The following is a 24,881-nucleotide window of genomic DNA, read 5'->3' as shown; positions in this document are numbered from 1 at the left end:
TCACACATACGTACATGTTTATAATCTTTCACATACTTCTTTACCTCCTCCATATATTTTATTTGAGGGATTCCTTTTCCGTTTATATACTTATCAGCAGTGGCGCCGACTCCATAGGGCCTGAGGTGGCCCGAGCCCATATAAAAATTTGTTATGGGTGTGAGGAAAAATTGTTTCAGGCTTGTCGATTTTCCCTGGAGCGTCCAGATACCGAGATTTGAGTTATCAGGTTCTAATGTTGATCATCATAACTCTTCTGAAATGCATTAAAAAAACTTGAAACTCACTATTTATAAAATTTCCCGGGGTAAGATCCCCGGTTTGGGCCCCTCCAATATTTTTTTGTAAGTCGGCATCCCTGCTTATAAGTGGTTCACCTGCATCTCTTCACTAAAACAATACTGTGTACCCCACCAACAATCCGCAGTTATCCCTAAAATTACAAAAATTCCACTTTTACCCCTTGGATTCTAGGGTCCCTATCGATAAATGCAGGTGACCGACATCAAGCATCTATCAGGTCAGGGGCAGGGCAGAAGGGGTCGATATACCTCGCACTCTTTGAGGGCGCGTCTCTTCCCATGGACTCACGCGAAGGAAAATGCGATCCGACACCTACGTTCCCGAGAGAAGATGAGAGAGGAAAGACCTGGGTTGGGAAGGCGAGGACGAGCCCCAAACTTTGTGCCGAGAGGTGCGGAGTTTTTTTACGGATTTTCTCTTACACATCATTGGCCTTTCGCTTCTTCCAGTTTTCGATTATGGGTGCGGGGTTGGGAGGGGCTTGTCCCGGGCTAAAACGAATTTCGCCCCGGCTCAATGAACAGCATAATTAGGTCCCGCACGCACGCGCGCATGAATACATTTCTCCAGGGAATTTCGGCGGGGTGGTATGAAGGGTTTTCGGAGAGCGTTAAAGGTTTGCAAAAGGCCGCATCGCGGGCGGTGTGAATGAAAAAAAAATAATTCCCGCGATCCCGCGCCATAGTTGAATTATGAACAGTTTTCCACGGCTTTGCGTCCCTTCATGATGTGCAAATATGTATCGGAAGGGATGCGAATTTTTTTCTTTCTGTAAAATACCATCATTTTTCGCAACCACCTCGGGAATCATAGAAATTTAGATGCTGGTATAAATTTAACGTGGTAAATACAGGTAACCCCTATGGCGCAAAATACTTCACTTTAACAAATGGAAATGAACACTTGCAATTTTCCACGATCATTAAATATAATAATATATTGAAAACATTTATTTCAAGTATTTTTACTATTATATAATCGAGGAAAATTACAAGTATTTATTTTAATATCGAAAAATTTCACTCCATCATTCTTGAATCTTCGTATTTCATTCACCCCAACATTTTTCTATTTGAAGTAATTTTTGGATTTTTAAAAGTTTCATGTTTCATATTTCGTTGTTTGGATGAAGTTTCATTTTTCGTCAACTAAATTAAATTATGTAACTGAAGTTAAGTCGCTGCTATTTATTTCGCTGACAAGTTAATCAGATGTGTTTCTAGAGGTAGCATCTTATTTCCCCAGTTTTGCCGATACATTAAATATTTAACTGGTCATGTCAACACAGAATTACCGTTTCTCTCATTTAAATTGTTATTGGTACTTGATTCTTTCTCCGCGTAATTGCTTCCACACCAAATAAGTTAAAAACTCGTTGAAATTTAAACATGCAAATGAAATCATACAATTTCCATATTTCTCAAATATTTAAACCATCACGTTTTGAACGTTTTAACTCAATTTGAGCGCAAATATTTGATATGGAGAATTGAACTGTTTTCCGCCCGAAATAAATATTCTCCGAAGGGGATCCGATTAGCGTGTTATTGGCGATTTTTGACTCTGACCTGTCCCTGAAGGCAAACGGAATGACCTAACACGCCGGTTGAAAAATCCGTAGGGTCAATATGGAAAATGCGCGAACGCTAGAAAAATGATGATTTATAATGATTTTTCAAAATTTGTCGAGTAGTTGCCAAAATAAATCTCAGGAAACTGTTTTTTTTTTTATTTTTTGGGTACGCTATGTAATATTTCGAGCCATCTGGGAATACGTACCAAGATTTTGTGCATGTGAAGAAAAATGATAGAGGTATATAGATCGTTGAGTTATAAACATTGTTGCTCCCCCACTCGTAATCGAGAGTAACCAGCCTTTTTTATACGATAGCGCTATAATGGAAATTCATCATAAATAATATAGTCCCACAAAAGCACTCGACGCGATGTAATTCAGGCCGCTGACATAAAAAATTACATTTATTCGACGCGTCGTATCTCAGGCCAGAATGTGCATTCAAACCTTTGCCCCTTTGGATCAATCTGCTGCCATACTTCCACGGTGGAAGCAATAAACTAATGGATGGAAGCGTCTAATGGATGTGCTGAGTGTAAAAAATACACTAAATTTGCATTTCCCCGCGGACTTTGGTGCTCGCTGCACGAGCAGGATAGGTGGGGGCATAATTTTTATTTCTTCCGTGAATCGAAGTTATCAAAGAGATAGTGCAATGTTGCCACATTGTATTTTTAATTTAAAAATGCAACGTTGCCACATCGCATTTTGAAAAAAAATGTGAATTCATTGCTCTGTATTTCTTAAATTCATTGCTCTGTATTTAAGAAATACAGAGCAATGATTACACTGTGTTTAAGAAATAACAAAAACATGCAACGTGGTGTAATGTCAGGATCCCTCAATATATGTCAAACTTTCTTGAAGTCGTTCAGTTTGGCATTGCCCTTGATTCTACTAATCAACTCTTTTCTCTTAAAACTTCTACCCCTTCTATCATCAAAAACAACTTAACAAACAATAAACAATCTAAAATATCAATCAAAGAAAACATATTTTGACATATTAAGCGGTAAAATTAAAACCCAATCAACAAACAAAATAAATACAGTTAAATAAAATAAATAAAAATGACTTTTAACACGGCATGGCAGTACAGTTGATACGCAAGTGTAAAAATATCGAAAAAAATACACTTGGGGGTAGGGTGTCGTGGAAACGTTAGCGGGCGCGCGAAGAAAAGAAATCGCATCAAGCCGCGATGTTGACTCTGTGATTAATAAGATGCTGGTATGGCGTGAGTAATGTGTCTCTGTTGAGCGGAAGATAATGCAGGGAGCAACCCCCTGGTTGTTGCTGAGGAGGATGGCGCCACCAGGCATGGTGATAAACGGTAGGTGCGTGAGAGAGTCAAAAAATACACCGATACCATATCGGGGAAATTGACGATATTGATACTTAACCGAGTAAAAAACATTTCAGGCTTTTTCCCCTAAGGAAAAACATTAAGAATCTCCAAAACTAATCACTTTGTTCAGTTTTGTGGTCGTATTGAGCCCTCGAGTCAGAATAAATTGGAGATCACTCAAGTTTTAGTGGCTCTACGACATCAAATTAAGCCCAAACTGACCACATATTGCATATACCAAATTTCCACCATTTCCACCACCTTACCATATATAAACCGTAAGTTTATATATGGTAAGTGAACGTGGTTGACAGTTGAAAAAGATCTAGCAATGACGAAATGATACAAAAAACTCTAATGCCACTACTGTAACTTTTCAGAGTAGATTTCTGAAGAATCATGAGGTCGTAAATGAGATAATAGATCTATTTTACTATGCACCTTCGATTCAAATAGATTTTTAATGATTAAATTAGGGAATTTATCATTTATTATCATAGTACTTCCTGTAACTAACCTTATTTGGTATTAGCTGTTGGAATATGTTACGGTATTGTTTATTTATTGTGAGACTGCGGATAGAGTGATTTTCTGCTGACACTGGAACCCAACAGCATTAATTTTTATTACCACGTGTTTATATCTTATGTTAGTACTTACTGGTCAAAATATCCTTGAATTTCGTGAGAAAACACAAGGTCTTTAGCTTTAAATGCTATGATAACATTTAAGTGCGCGAGGAAATTACAATTTTGTTTCTTTCATCCACCCTTAACTTTCATTTACACTAAATGTTATCGCCTAAAGTCTTGGTTGTGTTTATAGTTTTCAAATAGCCTTTCGTCATTTTCAGTAGATTTATATGGTCCATTTTTTGTGGAGATTTTCCTCTATTTTACTGTTAGCCAGCCCACCTTCTTTATATATTCCAACTCAATGCCTAGATTCACCCACGAAAAAATTATCGAAAATCATCTTCTTGGATATCGATGTTTTTGCACTATCAGTCATTGATGCTCATCCCCGAAAGAAAGGGAAGACGGGAACTGCTGAAGAAGGGGGAGGGGTCGTGGAAGAAGATAAATGACTGGCGGCGAGAGAGATTGGGTAGCGGTGATTTTTGGCCGACGGCCTTCGAATGATGCATTTGTAAGTAGGGCCCTCCCGATATATAATCCAAGATGGACGCCAGGAAACGACCCTTTTTGAGGGCCGTTGCTGGATGCAATTTTTCTCACCATTCCCCTATCCTCTTCGCTCTTTCGCCAGCCGGCCCTGTTACCGCTTCTCCCACATTCAAATTCCTTCAGCGTTCACTGGCGTCTCAGCTGTTTACGGGTTTTCGCCCCGAAGATTTTTTTATTCCTCCAAGTGGTCCCTTTGTCTTTTGAGTGTTCTCCGGGGAAATATTATTCAAAGAATGTCACCAGAGGAAGATAACCATGAAAAGGGTAAGATTAATCGAGACTCCCTTAGTTGAGTGATCTTCTCTCCATTTTACTTTCACGTAGGAATGTATTTATTGCATATAGAACTACTCTCTCCCTTTTCTTAGCTTCAGCGAAAGTAGCTTTATTCCAAAATCGTCGAAGAATATTTATTTAGGTCAATTTACACCTAACCTCTTACCCTCAGTGGCAATTCATGAGACCCATAAAATAATTCATGAAATTTTCTTGTCAACTATGATTCGACTCTTGGACGATTGTGATAGGTAGACGGCTTGACTGATGGACGGTTTAAAATGATTTTCTTGCAATCAAAAACGAGGTTTTTCCAAATTTGAATGACTTTTAGTCTGATTTAATGTCTGTTTTTACCGGCGAACAATGGCTGTAACGATGATGGTTTGAAATTATTTTCTTGCAACCGAAACCGAGGTTATCATAATTTTAGCTAATTTTATTCTGATGTAATGACTGCTTTTTCCCGGTGAACAAATTGCAGTGAATATTTCTCGGGTCTCACATCGGGAAAGGTCCTTCCAACGTTTCTTGCCCATCATCCTCAGGGATTCAGGGATCCAAACCCTGGATTCGTTTTAGAATCGGAGACCGAGTTAGATTGGGTTCCTGAATCCCTGATGACGATGAGCGAGTTGTACATCGAACGGTTGGAAAACGATATGGCGGATATGACCTGGTGTGAGATGATCAGTCTCTCTGTGCATTCTCATTTGTTCCAATCTCTTCTCTCATCAGTGTTTACTTTCTATGAAACGTATTTCTACTCGCTATAATCTTTTTATAGCGAGAAGAAATACGTCGCTATAAAAAGGTTAGCGGATAGGAGAGAGAAATGGAGAGCTGCGTCAAACTAATCCTAGCTGATTGTTGACTAATGATGATGATTTTTCTCTTCGGTTTAGCACCTAACCGAGCGTCTTTGTTCCTTGAACACCTTTTAAAAAAATTAATCATTTTCTGTCCACTGGTCAACAAGCCGGTGCACTCGTTTCTAAAGCATTTACGACTACATCAGGTGCATTTTTTTCAACTTGTCGCCGACAACAGATGCAGGTATCTTTTTGAACCCCGGCGTGAAAGAGGGTGAGGCAAAATTATTCGTGAAACAGAGTGCGAACGGATTTATAAAAAAATCTGAATGGATCCTCTGACTGAATGGGAGAGAAGATGACCGTACGGATAGCCGTCGCGACGTCATAGATGGGGGGAGAAGGAGTGGTTTTGAGGTCAACGATTGGCCCCGCGTCAAAAACTTTTCAGGTTTCCTCAGACGGCTTCCGCAGAACTGACCCTTCACTTTTGGCAGACCAGCTTTCGGTAGTAGTAGGATGGGGAAGTCCAGTTTGGCTGACGGGAGAGCGAGCTATATTCGTAGAGGGGTTGAGGTTCGCAGACCTCTACGGGCGCATGAGAATGGGCCGGTAGCCCCCCTAACCCTTGCGATGTCCCTATGCGACGGGCCTTACCCTTTCTCTAACCCCTTCCTCTCACCAACCCTTAACACGGTCCCATTCCCCTTCGATATGTCCCTTACGAATACCCTTTCCGGTCCCCATCACCTGGCCAACGGAGATCGGGTTTTCCTTTAAAAAAAAATTGGTGGGACTTGCGCCTCGTGTCCAACTCTACTTTCGCATTTGTATTTTTTTTACGTCCGAGAGGTCAAGGGTTCGACTGTCTCATTTTAAAAACTTCTTTTCCTTCTGCCATGTGGCGGGTAGATGTTGCGAATTTGTCGATGCAGGGCGGGTCATTTCGGTTGTTGTCCTATGACAAAAATGAGCTCAACAAGAGGACAGGATTCAAATTCAGTATACTTTACGCTGCGACTTCTGTTATCAAACTTTTCTTACATTCGGCATATTTTTGTGTGCAACATCTGTGATATAATTTTACTTATGAAATCAACATTCTTTGTCGTTTTCCTATTATTTAAACTTGTAGCAAAATATTATCCTTTTCATTTTACATTTTATCAAATATAGAACAAGCTTTTCTTCCCTCTGAGAAATATTACCAGGAATTCAATTTGCATATTGTTGAAACTTATTGCATAATTCAGTTTTACTGTATGTATGGTGTGCCAAAAAGGCATTTGTACTGTATCCGTTTTTACTGCGTGTATTCCATAAAGATCACCCTAAATAGAATTTCCTTAAGGCGGCGATTAAACTTTGAAGAGCGCAAGAACTTTGGTGACAATGGCGAAAAAAAATCTTAATTCAGTCATTCATTTAATAAAATAATGATGAAATGTTCTTCGATTTAAAAATTATATTTTCACTAAGAAGTCATTTTTTCAGTCATTCTGTGTTTTTAACAATATAAAGCTGCTGCAGTCATTGTTAGTACCTAGAGTAATATATTTCGAGTAAACTTAGCATTAATTCAATGTTGACCATATCCCACTTGCTCTGCAGAAAATCGCAGAAGATAGGTTCAAAACATCGGTTATATTAGCTTTGAACTCTTTTAGTAATAACCTCAGCAGGGTTTTAAGGTAAAAAAAACACAGAATAAGTGAAAAACACGCTTCAGTGAAAGTTTTAAATTGGAAAATATCCATATTCTTAGCGAAGAATATGATTTTGAATTCTCAGGACATTTCATCATTATCTTATTCAATGCATGTCTGCAACAAATTTTTTTTCGCCATTGCCACTAAATATTTTACGTTGTATGGAGTTCATTTTCCTACCAAAAAAGCATGATACAGTTAAAACCTTGTGACCGACATAAAAAAAATGATTTCTTTCTTAGGTTTTGTTTTAACGCGTCAAATTTAAGATAGCATTTCTCAGTCTGAGGGAAGCAAAACTTGCTCTTTACTTAATGGAAATTAATATGAAAAGGATAATATACTTCACAGGATTTATAGGATCACAAAAGTCACAGCCAAATAAAAATAACACCAAATGTGAATCTTGTCCACTTGTAATTGGGCCTTTTTGGCGCACCATATTTGAAAGGAAGAGCAACACTCGTGACTAAATTATAACTCTGAATTTGACCGCGATAAATGATTGTGAATGACAATCGCCTTTAAGCCCTCAATTGTGTAGCTTTAAATCTCGCTTTTTTTGTGCGGCGTGAAGAAAGAAAAAAAAAGAAGTGACTCGACGCGTGAAGGATAGGGAGCAACGCTTTTTTCATAAATCACGACAGAGTGTCCCTCGTCACTTCTTGCGACCCTTTCTTCCCTCCTCAAGTCCTCGCTTCCAGTGTCCCCTCTAAACGCGATCTCCTCCAAAGTTTCCCTCTGGCATCGCGACAGCGGCGCTCCGAGACAATAGGATTCGGGGGAGGAAAATGACCACTTCAACGGGAAGAGCAAAGTGAAGTTGCACTCACCCCCCGAGTAACAGTTGAGCAGAAGGAGCGCACGAAATCTGCGCCGCTGTGTCTTTACGTGTCGGTGTCAGGGTTGAATTCCTGCGCCATGCCGAGCAAAGCTTTGTGCGGACCTCCTCGTCACTTCATGAATCCAGTCAAAGCAGTAAACACTCTTTCATCTTTTTCTCTAGACCGAATGGTACTCCTTGCTCATTGAGTAGTAAAGCTACCAGATACTAAGCTCCTTATAGATTGTTTTAAAAAGTGCATAGTTCCGCCTTTTTTCTTTAAAGTCGATGATCGGTGAGTAAACTTCTTGAAATTAAAAAACTTATAACGAAAATATTTTGTTCCAATTGCATAAAAAAACAATTTTCTCTCTTATGAAATGCCCTAATATAAAAAAAAGCCTATTCATTGCGTAAAACGTGAAAATCTGTCAATTTTTTATGTATTTTCTCATTAATTCACTGATTTTTTCTAGAAAAACCCCACTGTAGTGCCATTATTTCTAAATTATTATCTTTTAAGTAACCTAGGTAGTTAATCAATAAACTGTTCACCAAAAAAGGTAGAAGAGAGGGTTTTATTAATGCTAACTTATTTTTTTTATTTTTTCCGATAGATTTTCTTTAAAGAATCTCTATTTTCGTAATAAAATGTAATACAAATATTTTCCGCATCTTTCTTTCCCTAGGCAGCACTAAAAATGTCTGTTAAAAGGGCAAAACCAATCAATTTGATATCTTAAAATGGAAATAAATGAAAAGAAGATGTAATAAGTTATGTAGCACGAATGGAAAATCCTCTTGAGAAGCCACCTACTTTTTTAATGAGGAAAAAAACAAAAAATGGAGGTTCGGAATGTGCTTATTGCATGTACTTAGCGGTGATAGATGAGATTTGTGAAACGAGAATATAATGAAAAATGCTGATAAAGGCATAGTTACGCAATGAATTAACCCGCTCGAGTTAATGACTAAACGCATGCATGAATGATTTTGGTGGACCGGAACGGAACATGTACGAATCCATGAGCCAAATTAGAATAGATTCTATTGAATGCTCTTGCATTCACATAGTTTGGTTGTTATGCGAAGAATTTCGGCTTTCATACTTTCAGAAATTAGCTTGTATCTCTCAAGTTAATATATCTTGTAACAAGTCCTCTAGACAGTTCCATTGCGGTTGTAAAATTTGAAGCAAATAATAATTTTCGCTTTTGTCACGGGAATAATGTTTTATCATCATTAACGACGTAAAAATTTATATATAGAGTACCAATTAAGTCGAATGTTTAATTATTATATTTTTAATTCAATACTTTATATGGCTATTTGAGCCGATCCCATATTTTCATGTAACTTAGGTGATTTGTCTTTAATTACAACATTCATCATCTAATAACTAAAAAAGTAGTCTTTTGAAGAATCTTGTACTTATTTTTATCGTGATTATTTACAACAATGAAAACATATCAGTTTTATACCCAAAGAACAAGTAAATTGGTGTCTAAATTGTTTTAACTGATACAGAATCTTAGAGACCCTATGCGAAATGTTTTATGTGTTCATTCAATGATAAGGTTTTATTTAGTGTAACTCTTAAGTTAGTAACACTGTCAGAAAAATCAATTTGGACACCAGAATAAGCAGAAAATACTTCAAAATACTACTTTTTGAATTCTTAGATGGTGAATGCTGCAATTTAAGGCAAACCACCACCCCCTAATTTATTTGGAAATGACGCTTGAATAGTCATAAAAAGAGCAAGAAAAAAAGATCCCCCAACACCTCAAAATGTGATTTTACACAAAAATTTTCACCAAAACGCCTTCATGCCCTCACGTAATTTATAGACCCCATTACGACTGAAAAATTCCATCACGATTCGGGTCCACCAAAACACTGTGCGAAAATTCTGCCACCCCACCTTTACACTTGTGTCTGCGAAATCTGTACATGGCCATTCCAACGTGGCCAATCCACTCTCAAGCCTGTCTTGCAGGATCACCCGTCAGGGCCTGCCTTTCCCCTTTATACCCCCCCTAACACTAAACAACCCACCCCTTACCCCTTCTGGTCACCACCTTGCGCGCAATCAACCTCACCTACAGGGGGGACCCTCTTCGCCCAGGTTGAAAATTCCCTTGTACCCTTAACCCTCTCCTCTGCGCTCTCCCCTTCCTAAAAACTCTTTTCACTTTCAACTTTTTAACTCTTCCGCCGTCCAATGTCCTTCCTGCCTCCGTCTTCTTACTCATACTCCCGATAACCTGGGAACTGTACCGTCCTCCGAAGAAGACGACGCCGGCAGTAGCTCGCCTTATCCGCGACAAGAATCTCGTCGCGGATCTCGTCCGTTTCCGACTTATCAACCAACCTGCTTCCCGAATTTCACGTGCCAACACTATCGGGACGGGACGTTCCACGATGTTTCTGTTCACATCCTCGCCGAGTACGAGAAATTTTCAATCCAGTAGCTCAGGAATTGAACGAAAATAAGAAGAAGGAAAATTGTCGTTCCGTCTGGATCTCCCGTGAAGTAATTTCGCTCGCGCAGTGATTTTTTTTGTTGCAGGAAGTGTCCCTTCTTCATATTTCTCGTTACGTTCGTGTGTGGGTTGTGTGTTGGAAGGCGATGGACTTGTCCGGTGCCGAGCGCGTGCGTCTGGTCGGAATGGACGAGGCCGTTGGTGCTATCTGATTTCCAATTTTTCGGAGATGGAAAGCTTCCGGGTGCGTCTGGGTTTTTTCGTTCAAGTGACGAGGAGGTTGAGGTTGTGTTGGACTTGTCCGCGCTCGAGTTCTACCGCTCTCGTACCGACGTGATTTGACTCCATTCGAGAGGCCGGTGAAAACTTTTATGGCTCCAAGATGGAAGACTACCTCGCAGAGATATGCAAATTGTTCATGCAGGTAATTAACCCTTAATCAGTGACGTGCAATTCTTGTTACACTACCAGTGACGTGCGGTCTGGGAGACCGCAATAAATCAAAAATTCATAAAATATTGCTACGCCATTTTTATTACTTCGTTTGATTTTTCTTTGAATGCTTAACTTTTCTAAAACTTATATTAAAATTTTTACACTCCCAATACGAACCAATTTGTCACAAAAAACTGTGATTTGAAGCAGGATAAAAAAACTGATGCCAAAAACACTTGAGTTATAATTATTATATTAATGTATCAATATTTCGCCAGATTCAAAAAGGGCCTTAAATGTTAAAGTTGGAAGGCTAAGTAGTAAGTAGCCATGAAATTTATCCCGCTTATTCCTTTTCTTGATGCATTCTTAGTAAGTGACGTGCGGTCTCACAGACCGCTAATCGAATTCAATTGCAAATTTACAGAAATTAATAAAAGGAACGTTAAATTTAAAGAGTGGGATGTCCTTGTTATGCAAAAATATGAAGCTAACGAGAATTATAGATATTTTGAAATCTTAATTTTGAAAATATTCATAATTTTAGAAACGCAGCGGTCTCTCAGACCGCACGTCACCGGTTAAAGGTTAAACACACGTGAAAACCCCGATTCACACTCCAGTCAAAGAGGTAGGTTTGTGGATGTGCGATTCCAAAGCGTGTAATAAAAAAATATTTTTCCATCGTAGGCGTCATTTAACAAAGCTTAAAAACAATATTATGGCGCAGAAAATTTGGCTAATACAGCCAAAATATCTTAAATCTAACACTTTTGCCTCATATTTGAGGCGGTTTTTGGGCCATTCTCACGTAACTATCGTAAGAGTGCTTTTGGTTTGAAAAATATTTGGTGGTGTATTTGCGATAGCTGGTTCAACTGGTATCTGACCGGTAATCGTGAGATACGGGTTCGAATCCCGGTTAATCTAAATATTTTTTCTCAACGAATTACAACCTTCGTATATATTTGCTGCCGTGCGCACTTAATACGCCGATTAAAGTGCTGTAAACTATCCAACCTATAAACATGTTTTCAAATGCATGGTTTAATGAAATTAAGTTTTTCGGAAAGATTTCATATTTTAGTTAGATAATTAATTTGAAATTACTGTTAGGGATGCTGTGGAAGCATCTTACAACTTAAAAATATGATGATCTGTATCTCATCATCTTGTGCGACCCAAGCGGTGGCATACCGTTGCTAATTTCAATCCAACATCCTCCGCGGTGCAACAAAGCAATCTAGCAACGAAGGTACCACGTTACTCAAGGTATAACACAGGTATGAAATAGCAAATTTTAGATTGTAATAGAGGTTTTTGTGGAAATAATGAGTGAAATGGAAAGATTAGCCACTATTTAGACAGAATATGGGTTTTTATCCCGACGTGGAACTAGAGTTAAATTAATATATTCATTTAATGGATGGGATTCGGTGGAAAAATTTTACTATCCTCATCTTATCACTCGCAAGGTCAAAAAAAATCGCGAAGGCGGTGTGCCAACTTGATAGGTTTTTAAAATCACCAGATATCCGGTTCTGCACCCAATTCATTCGCTGGATATAGAGGAATTCTTCACTACGCCCACGGACATGAGTGGGAGTAACGAGTGACGTCAGCAACTTCCTACATCTCTTTCCGCGAAATAATTTCGATGCGTCGCCATGAAAAGCTCAGTGAGGAAACAAAGAATCGTATGACAGAAAAAGTAATTTTGTATGGCTTCACATTTCCAATTTAACTGATAAATTCCTACTCCATTATGTTACATTTCAAAATAGTTTTCAAATTTCAAATTAGAACCAGCGGAAAATCTTATTGATGTACTAGCTCTCAAATAAAAAACGACAGCTGCTCGAAAGGTAGTAAGTGGCGCATAAAAGAGTATCTATGCATTGAAAGAGAAACTATATATCTTTGAAACGATTTGACTAACGTATGGAATGAGGAACATGTATAATTTTATCCATCTCTCCGCAAAGTGGCTCTAAGACTACTAATAGCTTCGATAATTGATTCTCAATATACTTTAGAATTGGTGATGAGCAGTGAACGGATTATCAGGGAGAGGTTGGGGGAAAAGCTGCCGCCCGCTCCATAATTTCTGGAAAAATTCAAAAGGTTGTAATTTTCAAAGTGGCTTTCCATAATAAGTTTTTGATTCGCTAGTCAAACGAACATTATGTAAAATTTTACACTTTCCCGGCGAACAATATGTATAAACTTTTCACGGGATTCCGCGCCTACAAAATCTTACCCGCGGGGAATTCCGAGAAAAGTTTATACATAAACGAACAGTGTTTAAAAATAATAGATTATTTCCCACTTGCATACGCATATTAGGCCTCATGCACAGTATCGCTGCGAGGAAATTTATACCGCCAAGGCACCGCGATAAGTAATGAATAGCCCCACCACTCGCCATAGCAGCTGCAAAATGCTCGGTGAAGAGTCGGAGTCTGCGGCATACAATGATACTAATCACAATTTTAATCATTCTTTTATAGTTTAATATGAAATATCATGGGGTACATTTGTTAGAAATGGCTTAAACAAACCTTACATCGATCTTGGTCAATCGCCACTGATTCTAATCCACTATATTATATACGATGTCAACTTTTGAAAGTTCATTTACAACAACGCCTATATAGCAACCAAGACCGGCACGTCAATTGACTTTAGTTATTTTCACGTGAGGGTGAGCCCAAGATAATTTCTACATATTATTAGCCGGCAAAGTGTTCAATAATTCACAGCTACTTGTAATGTCAAACACATGACACCTACAGTCTTTTTACAAAACTTATATATTTTAATGAGTACAACGGAATTATAATCCATTGTTGCCTTCCATCTGTTTGACGCAAATCTAAAAAAATACCTCAGCAGCACCACATACACAAGTTGCTTGTAATGTAATGTTGCATCAAACGCGATTCCCAACTGCCATTCAAACACATCAACATAACACATATGAATGGGTGAGAAACAAAGGGGTAAAAGTGATTTATTTTTTCTATACACTGTTATGTACAGAAATTAGGTACAGGGAACAAACGAGATCAATTATATATTTGGTAGTGCATCTGATTTTCCACTTGATGTCAGCACAGAACAGAGACTCACTTGTATCCCTTGGCAACCAAGTTTTTGTTTATTTCTTCTAGCAAAACTTTTCCTAACTCTGTTGAGAAAAAAATCACTTGCACCCCTTGGCTTCTCGCCTCCTCATATAAGAGAAAATTGTTGTTAGGAGTTAGAGAATATACGCTTCGGTTGGGCAAATCGTTAGTAACGGCGTTGATTCTAGGTCTTCGCAGATCTCTGTAGCCTCCCAAGTAGAGTGCGACTATTTGTCCCTAGCCCCCAGTTTTCAAACCGCATCAAGCCACGCTCCGGCACGTGCGACTCCAGAATCCCAGTCGTACAATTCAATCAGGTTTTATATCTCGCATGTATGTGCACAATGACCGGCGGCGGAGTTCCATTGAGTTCTCTTCATCGACTATCCAATCAACGAATGTTCTGACTCGGAACATATCCCAGATATTCTGTCTGTCAGTTAGGGTTTCCCACAGCTTTCACGAGAGTCGGTGTCCATTTTTCATTTCCAAAAAAAAATATGTTTCGTCCATTTTTTTCACGTTTCTTCTTTTCCTCCGGCGAAATTCAGTTTCACGTTTCACCTGCGTGCACTCAATGGTCTCCAGTGATATTGCTTAGAGCCAGACGGACTGAAAGGGAAAATATATTTTTGTTCCCGTCGGTTCTACATTGGTGGTGCTCTGATCGGACGTCAATCTAGTTATTAGTTTGCTTTGAATGGGAGAATTTCGATGCTAGATTGTATGTTAAAATAATCACTTCTCCAAATCCGTAGTACTGGAATTCTAGCATTATGAAATTTCGACGGTCTGAATAACTGCGATGGATTTTAAAAAAATGTTAGGTGGGCATAGAAAAAGACACATTGAATAATAAAATTGAGTTCTGAAATATCCATTTGGAGACCAGAGATGAATACCGTGATTACTTCTGTAGAAATTCCTACCTTCAATTATGACAGGTGATTTTCTGAATCCTAGAGCTGTAAGCAAAATTGCGAGTATTTCACAGGAAATAGATTTATTTTCACTCTGTAATATTTACAATCATGTAATTCGTTTAAAAAATCTTTGAGCTGAATTCTTGGGCAGTGATATATGAATATTCTAAGCTATGAAATCATGGTCCATATCCACAATATTACCTGCGGCGGCAACTTTTGAAGAGTTTATTTACACAACGTCATATCTAACAACAGGACGGTGGTCGTAAAAGCTTTTAAGGGACGAAAAAAGGTTGTAAAAATAAACTGAGCAATAGTATCGCACTATGGCATGCATATATTTATTTTTGTAACATAATTCCTTTTTGGATTTAACTTCATCTTTACATAAAACTTTCTCGGTTTAATGCTAAGATAAATTTTTTATCAAATATTTATAAAATTTAGTAGAATATTTGTGTTAGCTTAAGGTTGAAATGATATTTTATCCATGGTAGACATAAAAATTTGGTTTAGAAAATTACTTGGGCATACAGATTTAGCTCAACATATTAGTCATTATTTAGCAACTTGACGTAGGTGGTATCAGCAATTTTAAATCATTAACAAATCTCATACAATTCTGTAATATTGCATAGCTATCGCGATTTGCCTCTGAGGGAATAAACAAACTGATAATTCCAAATTTTGATGGATGCATTACCGCTCATCAGTTACATAAAACCTATGAGCGCATACAATCATTAGTGTTTGGTGAAATTGTCTCATTGATACGTTATTCCAATGAAATGATTTTTAGCATTGACTCAGTAAGTTGAAACTGAATTACAGCTGCCCATGGTTGCCTCAGTTTTTGCTGCCTTTTCTTGTGATATTAATTTCAAATGTGTATTATCCTGTCCGTTCAATATGTATGGATTTGCGTAATATCCTATTTGCTGTTGCCGAATTCAATATCATTGATGGCGGTTAATGTTTTCCCAGCGTACCTGCTGCTTTTAATGGGTTAAGCTATGTTATTTATCATTGAAACACATCGTCCTTCTTTTAATTATAGATGTTTGTATTGTTTCATGAATCATAATAGACTTTGGTCTCTGCGTTTAGAGGCTCCTCTTCATTCCTGCCCTTCATCATTGTAAATGGGTTCCGCTTAATTTAAAATACCTGTTATGGATATAATTTTACATTTTCGGTAAGCCATACATTATCCTCACTATATGGTCACATTTTCCAGTATTTTTTCCTTATACTTCTATAACATCTGTTCTAATAATTTTTGCAAGCCTATTCTCAGATAGGTTTTTTCACGATGGAACTTGAACAGATATTTTTCAATAATGAGTTTTTGCACCAAGTGTTTTACCTTTTACACACTATTATTCGCCAAAATAATTAAACTCTGTTGAACTATTTTTAGGTTCAATCCAAAAGGTTTTCTAGTGTACCCATTACTGTTAGCTTCCATCGCGGAATTCGCGCATGGAAATAATATGTATGACGTATTGAGATACAGCCTACGGTACCAAAACGCATTGTATAATGAGGTTACTTTTATTTGCCTTCGAAAATTTTCGGAATGTTTGTTTACGAGCTCAGATAATGTGAGTTTAGAACATATTAATCGCAAAGGTCACGGCAGAACTTTTGACACAAAATTTACGATTTCTCAATTATTGTTATTTGAAAATGTATTTAATATAACTACTGAGTGTTATTACTACATATTTGGATAATATTCTTCATTTTTACAAAAATCCACCGCTCAAATTCTTTCATTATTTGGCGTACTGCAATAAAGCGTTCTCTTTAGACCCTAAACCGCTTCATTTTTACATTTTCTTCTCTTTCAACATTAATTTAGTTTCGACTAATTTTTTATGGGTAAATTTCATGGAACCACTGTGTTTTTAATAAAGAATCAAAAAGTTATTGTGTACTAAAAATTTGTTTCTCACGACCCAGGATTCAATGAGTATTTCCACCTTTAGGTACATTGGTCATAACCTTTAGTTTTATTGTGAAACCCTTTTCCCTTTGATGAATGTGGAATAAATTTGTTCATATGTGAGTGAGGTATTTATTCATATATGGATTTGCGTAATACTCTATTTTTTGTTGCCGAATTTGTTGGTGATTATTATTGTTGGTGGCTTATATTTTCCGAGCGTACCTGCTGCTTTTAATGGATAAAGCTATGTTATATATCATTCGAATGCAATGACCTTCTTTTGTTCATAGATGTTCGTACTTCGTATTGTTTCATGATTCATTATAGACTTAGCTCTCTGTGTTTAGAGGCCTCGCTACATATTTGCACTTCGTCATTTTAAATGGGCTACGCTTAGTTCAAAATACGATTCGCTAAAAATTACATGCTAATTAAATAATTTACTGATTGGCATCATTAAAATTCATCAATCACTGTTTAAAATTTGAATATCCAGGTTTTACAAATAAGATTCTATTCGGTGAATCATTTATCATATTTTGCTGATTGAAAACAAAAACTCCAGTTGTACGTGTAAAATCTATCATGACGGTCGTAAAAAGCTTATTGTTAAAAAATAATTGTACAACTAAATCAATGTCATCAATCATAAAGTTTACGCTTAAAAGCATGGTTAGCGCTTTTACTGCAAATGCGAGTACGTTTGCTCAGCAAACTATTCCAGTCATTGAACCACCATTTACGACTTTTTCCCTCCATAGAATACAATTTCGACGGCAATCATCATTTTCCCCGATAGGGAAATGAATAATAAGCTAATGAAAGCGGAAGGAGAATCTTCGCAACTGCTGCCATCTGGTGGGAAGAGATAGAAATTTCCGACGAATAATTCCATCAACCGCTTCGTTTGAGAATCCAATTACTCATAAGAGAGCTCGATTGCAGGCTATAATCAATCATTAAGATAAATATCCAGTGACTGGGAGATAGAAAGGACTCGGTGGGTTGCAGTTGGTACTCGTAGTAATAAAAAATCCTCTCTTGTTACTCTGAAACCGAGCCTATTAAAAAGTAAACTTTATCCCATTCCATTCATGGGTTTTTATCCAAGTCTCGTTAGCTACAACCAAAACGGTATGCGATTAATCAAGCAAAAACATATCTCCGTTTGATAGAATCCGTTTTTCATCGGAAACAGAGCCGTTTTGATATGCTAGCTGCGCAGAAATGATCGAATGACATATCTGTAATAAGTTTTTGAAGAAGTTTAGTTACTAGCTCTGCCATTCAAATAAATATGAAATGTGCAAGTGAATACTATTGACGGTATTCAATGGTATTAATATCCATTTCTGTACGATATAGTTTAAACAAAGGATATTAATATTTTTCACAAATTTTGATGTTAACATGCAACAAACATATCGGCAATACCTTTTTCATAAATGATTATTGCATAAGAGTCAAGCTGAGCTTTTACAGAGTATCTGAATTAAAAAACTCACTCCAAATTTTTATCATCCGCTAGTCAAATACCCTGTTTCTATAATTCCTTATCTTTGATTTTTCTTTGGCGGCAGATTCATGAGTGACAGCTCTAAGTCAGGATAAAAAATTACAGTAATAGTTGGAGTTGTCACAGTTGAAAAGATCAATTTAATAAAGATAATCTATTTGCACATTGAATCAGCCTTTTAATACTTTTCTCTTGCTGTGATTGCAAACCATAGATTTCATTACGGAAATGTATGTATCATCTATTACTGAAAAAATCCATCAATGGCGCGTGTAACCGCTGCTACTGCGCTTTAATAAGTAAATTGATCTCATCATTGGTTTAATTATATTCCCGGTGATCGTTTGTGCCGAGATTCGTTTAATTATATTCTGAACGTAATATAGCATTAATTTAAATCTCTCAAATTTTCAGTATGAATTTTCAAATTCGAAATCCATTGTTCATTTATTCATATATTCCCTTGCTCCCAAAATATGCGCACGTGCTTAAAAATTAGATGTTAATTAAATATTTTCCTCTTTGGCATCATGAAAATTCACCAATCACTGTTTAAAATTTGATTTTACAGGTTTTGTATTGCAGATGAGATTCTACGAAGTGAATTATTTATCATATTTTGCTGATTTTAAGTTTTAAAAAATCATTCCATTCGAAGCGTAGCCCATTAATTCATTCTCAAAAATTATTTAATGAGACTCAGCACAAATTTCGGTCAAATCGGTTGATATTTTAATATGATGGTGCCGCGCTTTTAAGCCATATATCCTCTGCTCTTTTTCATTCGTTAGTAGGACAGTGTATCAATTGTTGCATTTGTTCTCAGCTCATAGTCCCTCAATCATTATCTTCTTCTTTTGGAAGAGAGTGAGCAAAAGATGGAGATAAAGGCTTCTAAATTTCCCTTAAATGTCTTTTCTTCACGCTTGGTATACTTGAATTTCCTACAGCTCAATTTTCACAACATTAATAAGAAAATACATGACAAATAAGTGAATGCTGATTAAACTACTTGAGTTAAACATGAACCAAATCGCAACTAACCAACATCTCTCCGTCTTAATTCTCAATTCGCATAGAACCCTGAAACAAAACCATATATTTTTTTTTTCAAAAAATAAAACCATTAGATACTTACTCTTCATTCTCTTTCCTTATTTGGCGCGCCTTAGACACGTACATTCCATTCGAAGAGCAAAAATGTTTTCGTAATCCTAATTCATATCAGGCCATATCTTTCGCCTGTCGATTGCTTGGCTTTGGTGTAAAGTTTTATGCACCTTTATTCGTTAACATTATTTTTGCAACGGCTTTTATAATTTTCATATTTCCATAATTTTCACTTACATTTTATTTCTGTGAGAACTCATACTCTTGGTGTCTAGAGTTAAAATTTCTGCGCATTGTTTCATCGTCAATTTTTATTTCGCCCACCAATATGTTAAATAACTAGTACGTATCTCAGTTCTAATTCTCTGAAAAGGATCACTTTTTTATCTAACTTGTCGACTTTTTATTTCGTTGATACATTTTACCTCATGAATCAGTAAATAATGAATTTCAACGGGAGAATACAGGTAAAGCATAATTGGTATCAGAAGATTATGAGGCTTTGAACGCTGAAGACAGAAAGTTAATCTTATGATAAAGTATTATTTACATTGAATAAACTAGGATTAATTTCTCCTATTTTTAGTGAACTTTGACTAGTTGAGATTATTTTATTGCGCATTTCGAGAAGCATATCCTTAGGAATATACTGAGGGTGATATTTTTTTTAAACTTTCGTCGCTGTTTGATTCTGCCTTCCTTGTTAATGTATCTAAAAAATGAAACCCTTGTTAGATGCTCAGCCAGAAAACAACCTTTGGAGGGGTTATTCAAAATTATTATCCCAAATATTCCTCATACAAACACTTCACTTCAACTCATTGTTAATAAAAATTATGAGATATTTAAATATAAATAAGGTAATACAATTGTTAATCATAATTGTAAAATTACAACTTCCAAATACAATATTTATCATTTGCTTTTATTGGTCTGTATAAACTTAGGCTCGTATTTAGGTGAAAAAACAGTTACCTTTGAGGGGAACCACGTTTAATTTATTCATTTTTTCCTTTACTTCTGTACGACTGAAACTTCTGACAACTCCAGTCTCAAAAGAAACAACATTACTAATAAAACGTTTCATGTGCACTGGTCTGTGTTGCGCATTTAGTGTGTTGCTTGTTAGCAGAAGCTTAAAAATTAACACTGAGAATATGATTCGAAGTATTATTTTGATTGTACACAGGTTTTTACGAGGTGAATACATACTCGTATTTACAAGTTGAATATTTTTTATTCCTGTTATTTTACCTTTTTTATTAATTATTGCTAATACCGCACCAAATTGTTTATACCTATCTAAGGACCCTAGAAACCGAGGGATACTTTTTGCTTTGGCTAAGGAATACCGGTAAATCACTGAATCCATTTATGTACACTTATCGCAGATTCAATTGTATCCCCTTATCACCGAAATATTGCGTACCCAATTACCTCTAAATTTATAAAATTGCACTTGAACCCCTTGGCTTCTAGAGACTTCTTCTAGAGAATCTTGACCTTACCTGGATAGTGGCGTTAGCTACTGAAACGATGTTTTTATATACTTTTCATAGAAATGTGTTGGGGTTTTTAAATTTATGATATGAATACAACGAGTTTCCACCAAGTTAACTATAATACGTTTGCATACAGTCTATTTTATCAATGGGGAGGGAATGATATCCCTACCTCCCGCTGGTTTAGCCATCCTCCTGTGTACACATGCCACCAGCTAATGAGTATCCATTTCTTTTCTCTTCCCAATACCCAACCCTGTTTCTCCCGTCCATCCCTCGTGGCCACAACAAGGGCTCTGGGTTGGCGACCGGCAAGGCCAACACTGGCTCCTCGACCGGCTCGACGGCTACGGCATCCGCGGGCGGGGTTCAGAGCGCGGGCAGCAGTACGGGCGCGACGTCCGCGGCCGCGCCGAAGCCCGACCCCAAGCCGGTGGAGTGCAACTTGTGCCACCGGAAGTTCAAGAACATCCCAGCGCTCAACGGACACATGAGATTGCACGGAGGATACTTCAAAAAGGTCAGCGACCCAGGACACTGCCTGTTTTCGGACGGGTTGTTTTTTTTTACTCTCGCTTTTTTTCAATGGCGTGTGTGTTTGTATTTGTGTGTGTGTGTGGTCTGGTGTGTTTATTTCTTGGATTATTTTACGGACGTCCCCCTGTAAAAAGGGCCTTGCATATATCATAGAGCTAAAGTTTGGGGGTAGATATTTTTAAGCTCCAGTGCATGCGTTTGACAGACAACTAGGCAGGGGGATAGGGTTTCGGGGACTTCAGTCCCCCCCCTTTTTGATCAATGTAAATGCGGCTGTTACCTTGATAAAATATTTTCGCCTTGATAATTTTTTTAAATATTAAGTATTACTGCTCGTTATCCTCGAAATCATCCGACATATGAGGTAAATTACCAGCTTAATAACTGCATCATATGATGTTAAGCATTTTTAATTGTTCCTAAAATAGCTATTTGAAAAAATAGTGATGAATAAGCGTATGTAAGTTGAGAATAAGATATCAGTCCAGCATTAACTATGAATTTGAGGAAAGTGAATCATTTGAAGTAGGTATCAACACAAGATTTTCTGAGATAATGGCGTTTAATTCTTTCTTTTCTCTGTAATTTTTGATTTGAGGGTTCCTATTTCTTTCCGTATGAATCGATATGATCACGAATGTTTTCAATTTCAATATTTCAAATCTGTCTGGTACCTGTGCTTATTGTGTGTGGTAGAGATATCTTACCTCCATTCTTTGATATGACTTATATGATCTGAATTCTTACAGCTCCTTCAAACTTCTTCATGGTTGTTCTTATCCTTACCATTTAATTATTTTACTCTTAATTCTTCATTAGCAAATGTTGATCATATTTAATGAGTTTAAGTATTTCTATTTTCATGCTGAATTTGGTAAACATATTTATAGCTCTATCAATGTAGTCTTAGATGTAGTGAGTGAATTCTTAGAGGAATCGAAGTTCATTGGTCTTCAACGAACGGAGATGGGCACGTACGTTTGATCTATTTACAATGCATGGCGTTTTGTTTTACGTTTCCCAGCCTTAAATAAACTTTCCTTTCCCCTGTCTTCATACTCTTCCTTCAAAATACGACTAATACTCCAAAGTACTTCCTTCAAATTACTGCTAACTTCTGTTTGAATGCCTAACAGTTTTCTCTAATACATCAGTTTTCTGAGTTTTGTTTGTGACACAACCGCTAACATTAACTTTTAGTGTTTTATCTAGGGAGAAATTGAATAATGATTGACTGAAAGAATTTTATAATTTACGGAATTATTAAAAAGGACGTGGGCCTGTTAAGAAAAATATACATCTTGAGCCACCTAAAGAGTTATATTTCATATTATTTAAAATATCAAATTATTTCCACTTTAAATGAAAACTATCCCACTAAAATAATATTAAAAATATGGCTTGCCTTACGTTAGAACAAATGTTTGGACCTTAATAAAAATCACGCTTATTCTCACATACCAATGGCCGTCAGAAAAATTTACTACGCCTATGCAAAAATCGTCCCTTATTATCGTATTTTCAATCGTGTTATTTGAAAACACTGTTAAAACCTTCGCGGAAGTCTAGAACTGCTTATATTTTGAGCTAAACAATATTTATAAATTCGCCTCCTCAATCTTCTCAGAAAGGAAGAAAAAGATTTTTGAATATCCTCGCCCATCTCTCGCCAGCGAATAGACAAATGAATTTTGACCTCCTTTAGGATTCTGAGTCGAAGAAATCGGAAAGGAAGGAATCTTCGGGTCCGCCATTACAGACGGCCAGCGTCAGCGTGAGGGCGTTGATCGGCGAGAAGATCATCCAGAAAAGAATCACGACCAACCCGCAGCTGGTGGCACAAATGCAGGCAGCCCAGGCGGCCGCGCAGGCGCAGACGGCTCAGGGAATCCTGACGGGTGCCTTCCAAGGTGAGTTACACTTCACCTCCTATCTTATACATGCATCTACATACTACCTTACAATACCGCAAGCCTCTTCAATAAGCGTGTGGCAGGGGATGTTAGGACCAGGGACGCCGACTTACAAAAAATATTGGGGGGCCCAAACCAGGGATCTTGCCCCGGGAAATTTTATAAGTAGTTAGTTTTAAGTTTTTTTAAGCATTTTAAAAGAGTCATATGATCAAAATTAGAACCCTGATAACTCAAATCTCGATATCTGGACACTTGAAAATTGAAAAGCCTGAAACATTTTTTCCTCACACCCATAACGAATTTTTGAGGGGGCCCGAGCCCCCTCAAGCCCCATGGAGTCGGCGCCACTGGTTAGGACACCAGCTGTTTACACATAAAAGGGTATTCTCGAACGAAATTACACCTTGCATTAATTTACTTATTTCATTGTAGGGGGAAACATTCGTTTCTCCTCAAGTATGCCATCCTTATTAATTTATCTAGAAAATAAATTTTTGAATTCGCACCCAGAAAACAACTAAATATTTTGGGGTGTATTCAAAATCATCATTCAAAAGAGTTCTTATTTAATCACTACACTTCCACTAGAATTTTATTAAAATTGTAAAATATTGATTCATAGATAACTCCATTTAAATGGTTAATTTACATATATACACATTACACCGCAAGCCGCCTAAACGCGTGTGGCAGGGATGTTAGGACACCAGCCGTTTACAAATAAAAATGTTATGCTCTAACAAAATTACGCCTAGTATTTATTGTTCTTTAGTAGTATTTATTTAAGACCTTTATTTTTCGGGGGAAAACGAATCCCCATACCCATCATTTCTCTAAATGTACCGTTTCTCTCGAACCTGGAAATAAAGTGAAGCTCTAATATGATGTTCTCAGTTTCACTTTTAAAGACATTTATTCTCAATTGTTCAATCACTTTATAACATTTGCAATCGTGAGTCGAATTTAATTGAAAAGTTATGAATTTGCTTGATCACTTTATCACGAACATAAATTTTTGTTATCATTTCATGCGCAAAGTACAGCGATTTTTATTCCACAGCATTGAGTTGAGTTTGTTAAGTCTACTGGAATGATGTCTCTAATTTCAGCTTAATGCACTCAGGAGAATGGAATTACTTGCATTGTTTGATACAATTAATTTTGCAAATATTTTTTACAAATATAATATTAATAGTTCCGAGTTCCGGAAAACCTTGACTCACTCCGGATTCGCCTGATGATGATGGAAGATTTCTATTATGGTTTAGATTTATGTTATCATATATTGGAGCCACAAACATGTAGTATTACAAAAACTTTAATTGAATATCCCAAACATC

The 24,881-nt window shown here is 37.0% G+C and overlaps 1 protein-coding gene across 1 annotated transcript in view; it reads left to right on the top strand.

Annotated features, from left to right (window-relative positions):
* LOC124167647 (mucin-19-like) overlaps positions 1-24,881 on the top strand; it is a 393,928-nt gene that overhangs the window by 342,875 nt on the left and 26,172 nt on the right. Inside the window, exons 8-9 of the mRNA XM_046545628.1 lie at positions 21,381-21,608; positions 23,331-23,535. Of these exons, the coding sequence (XP_046401584.1) occupies positions 21,381-21,608; positions 23,331-23,535 (433 nt within the window). The remainder of the gene's footprint in view (positions 1-21,380; positions 21,609-23,330; positions 23,536-24,881) is intronic.

The sequence above is a fragment of the Ischnura elegans genome, chromosome 11 (genome assembly GCF_921293095.1).
Source record: "Ischnura elegans chromosome 11, ioIscEleg1.1, whole genome shotgun sequence".
Classification (NCBI taxonomy): Eukaryota; Metazoa; Arthropoda; class Insecta; order Odonata; family Coenagrionidae; genus Ischnura; species Ischnura elegans.
The sequence above is the reverse complement of the archived record's forward strand: the minus strand, read 5'-3'. Positions and strand labels throughout refer to the sequence as shown.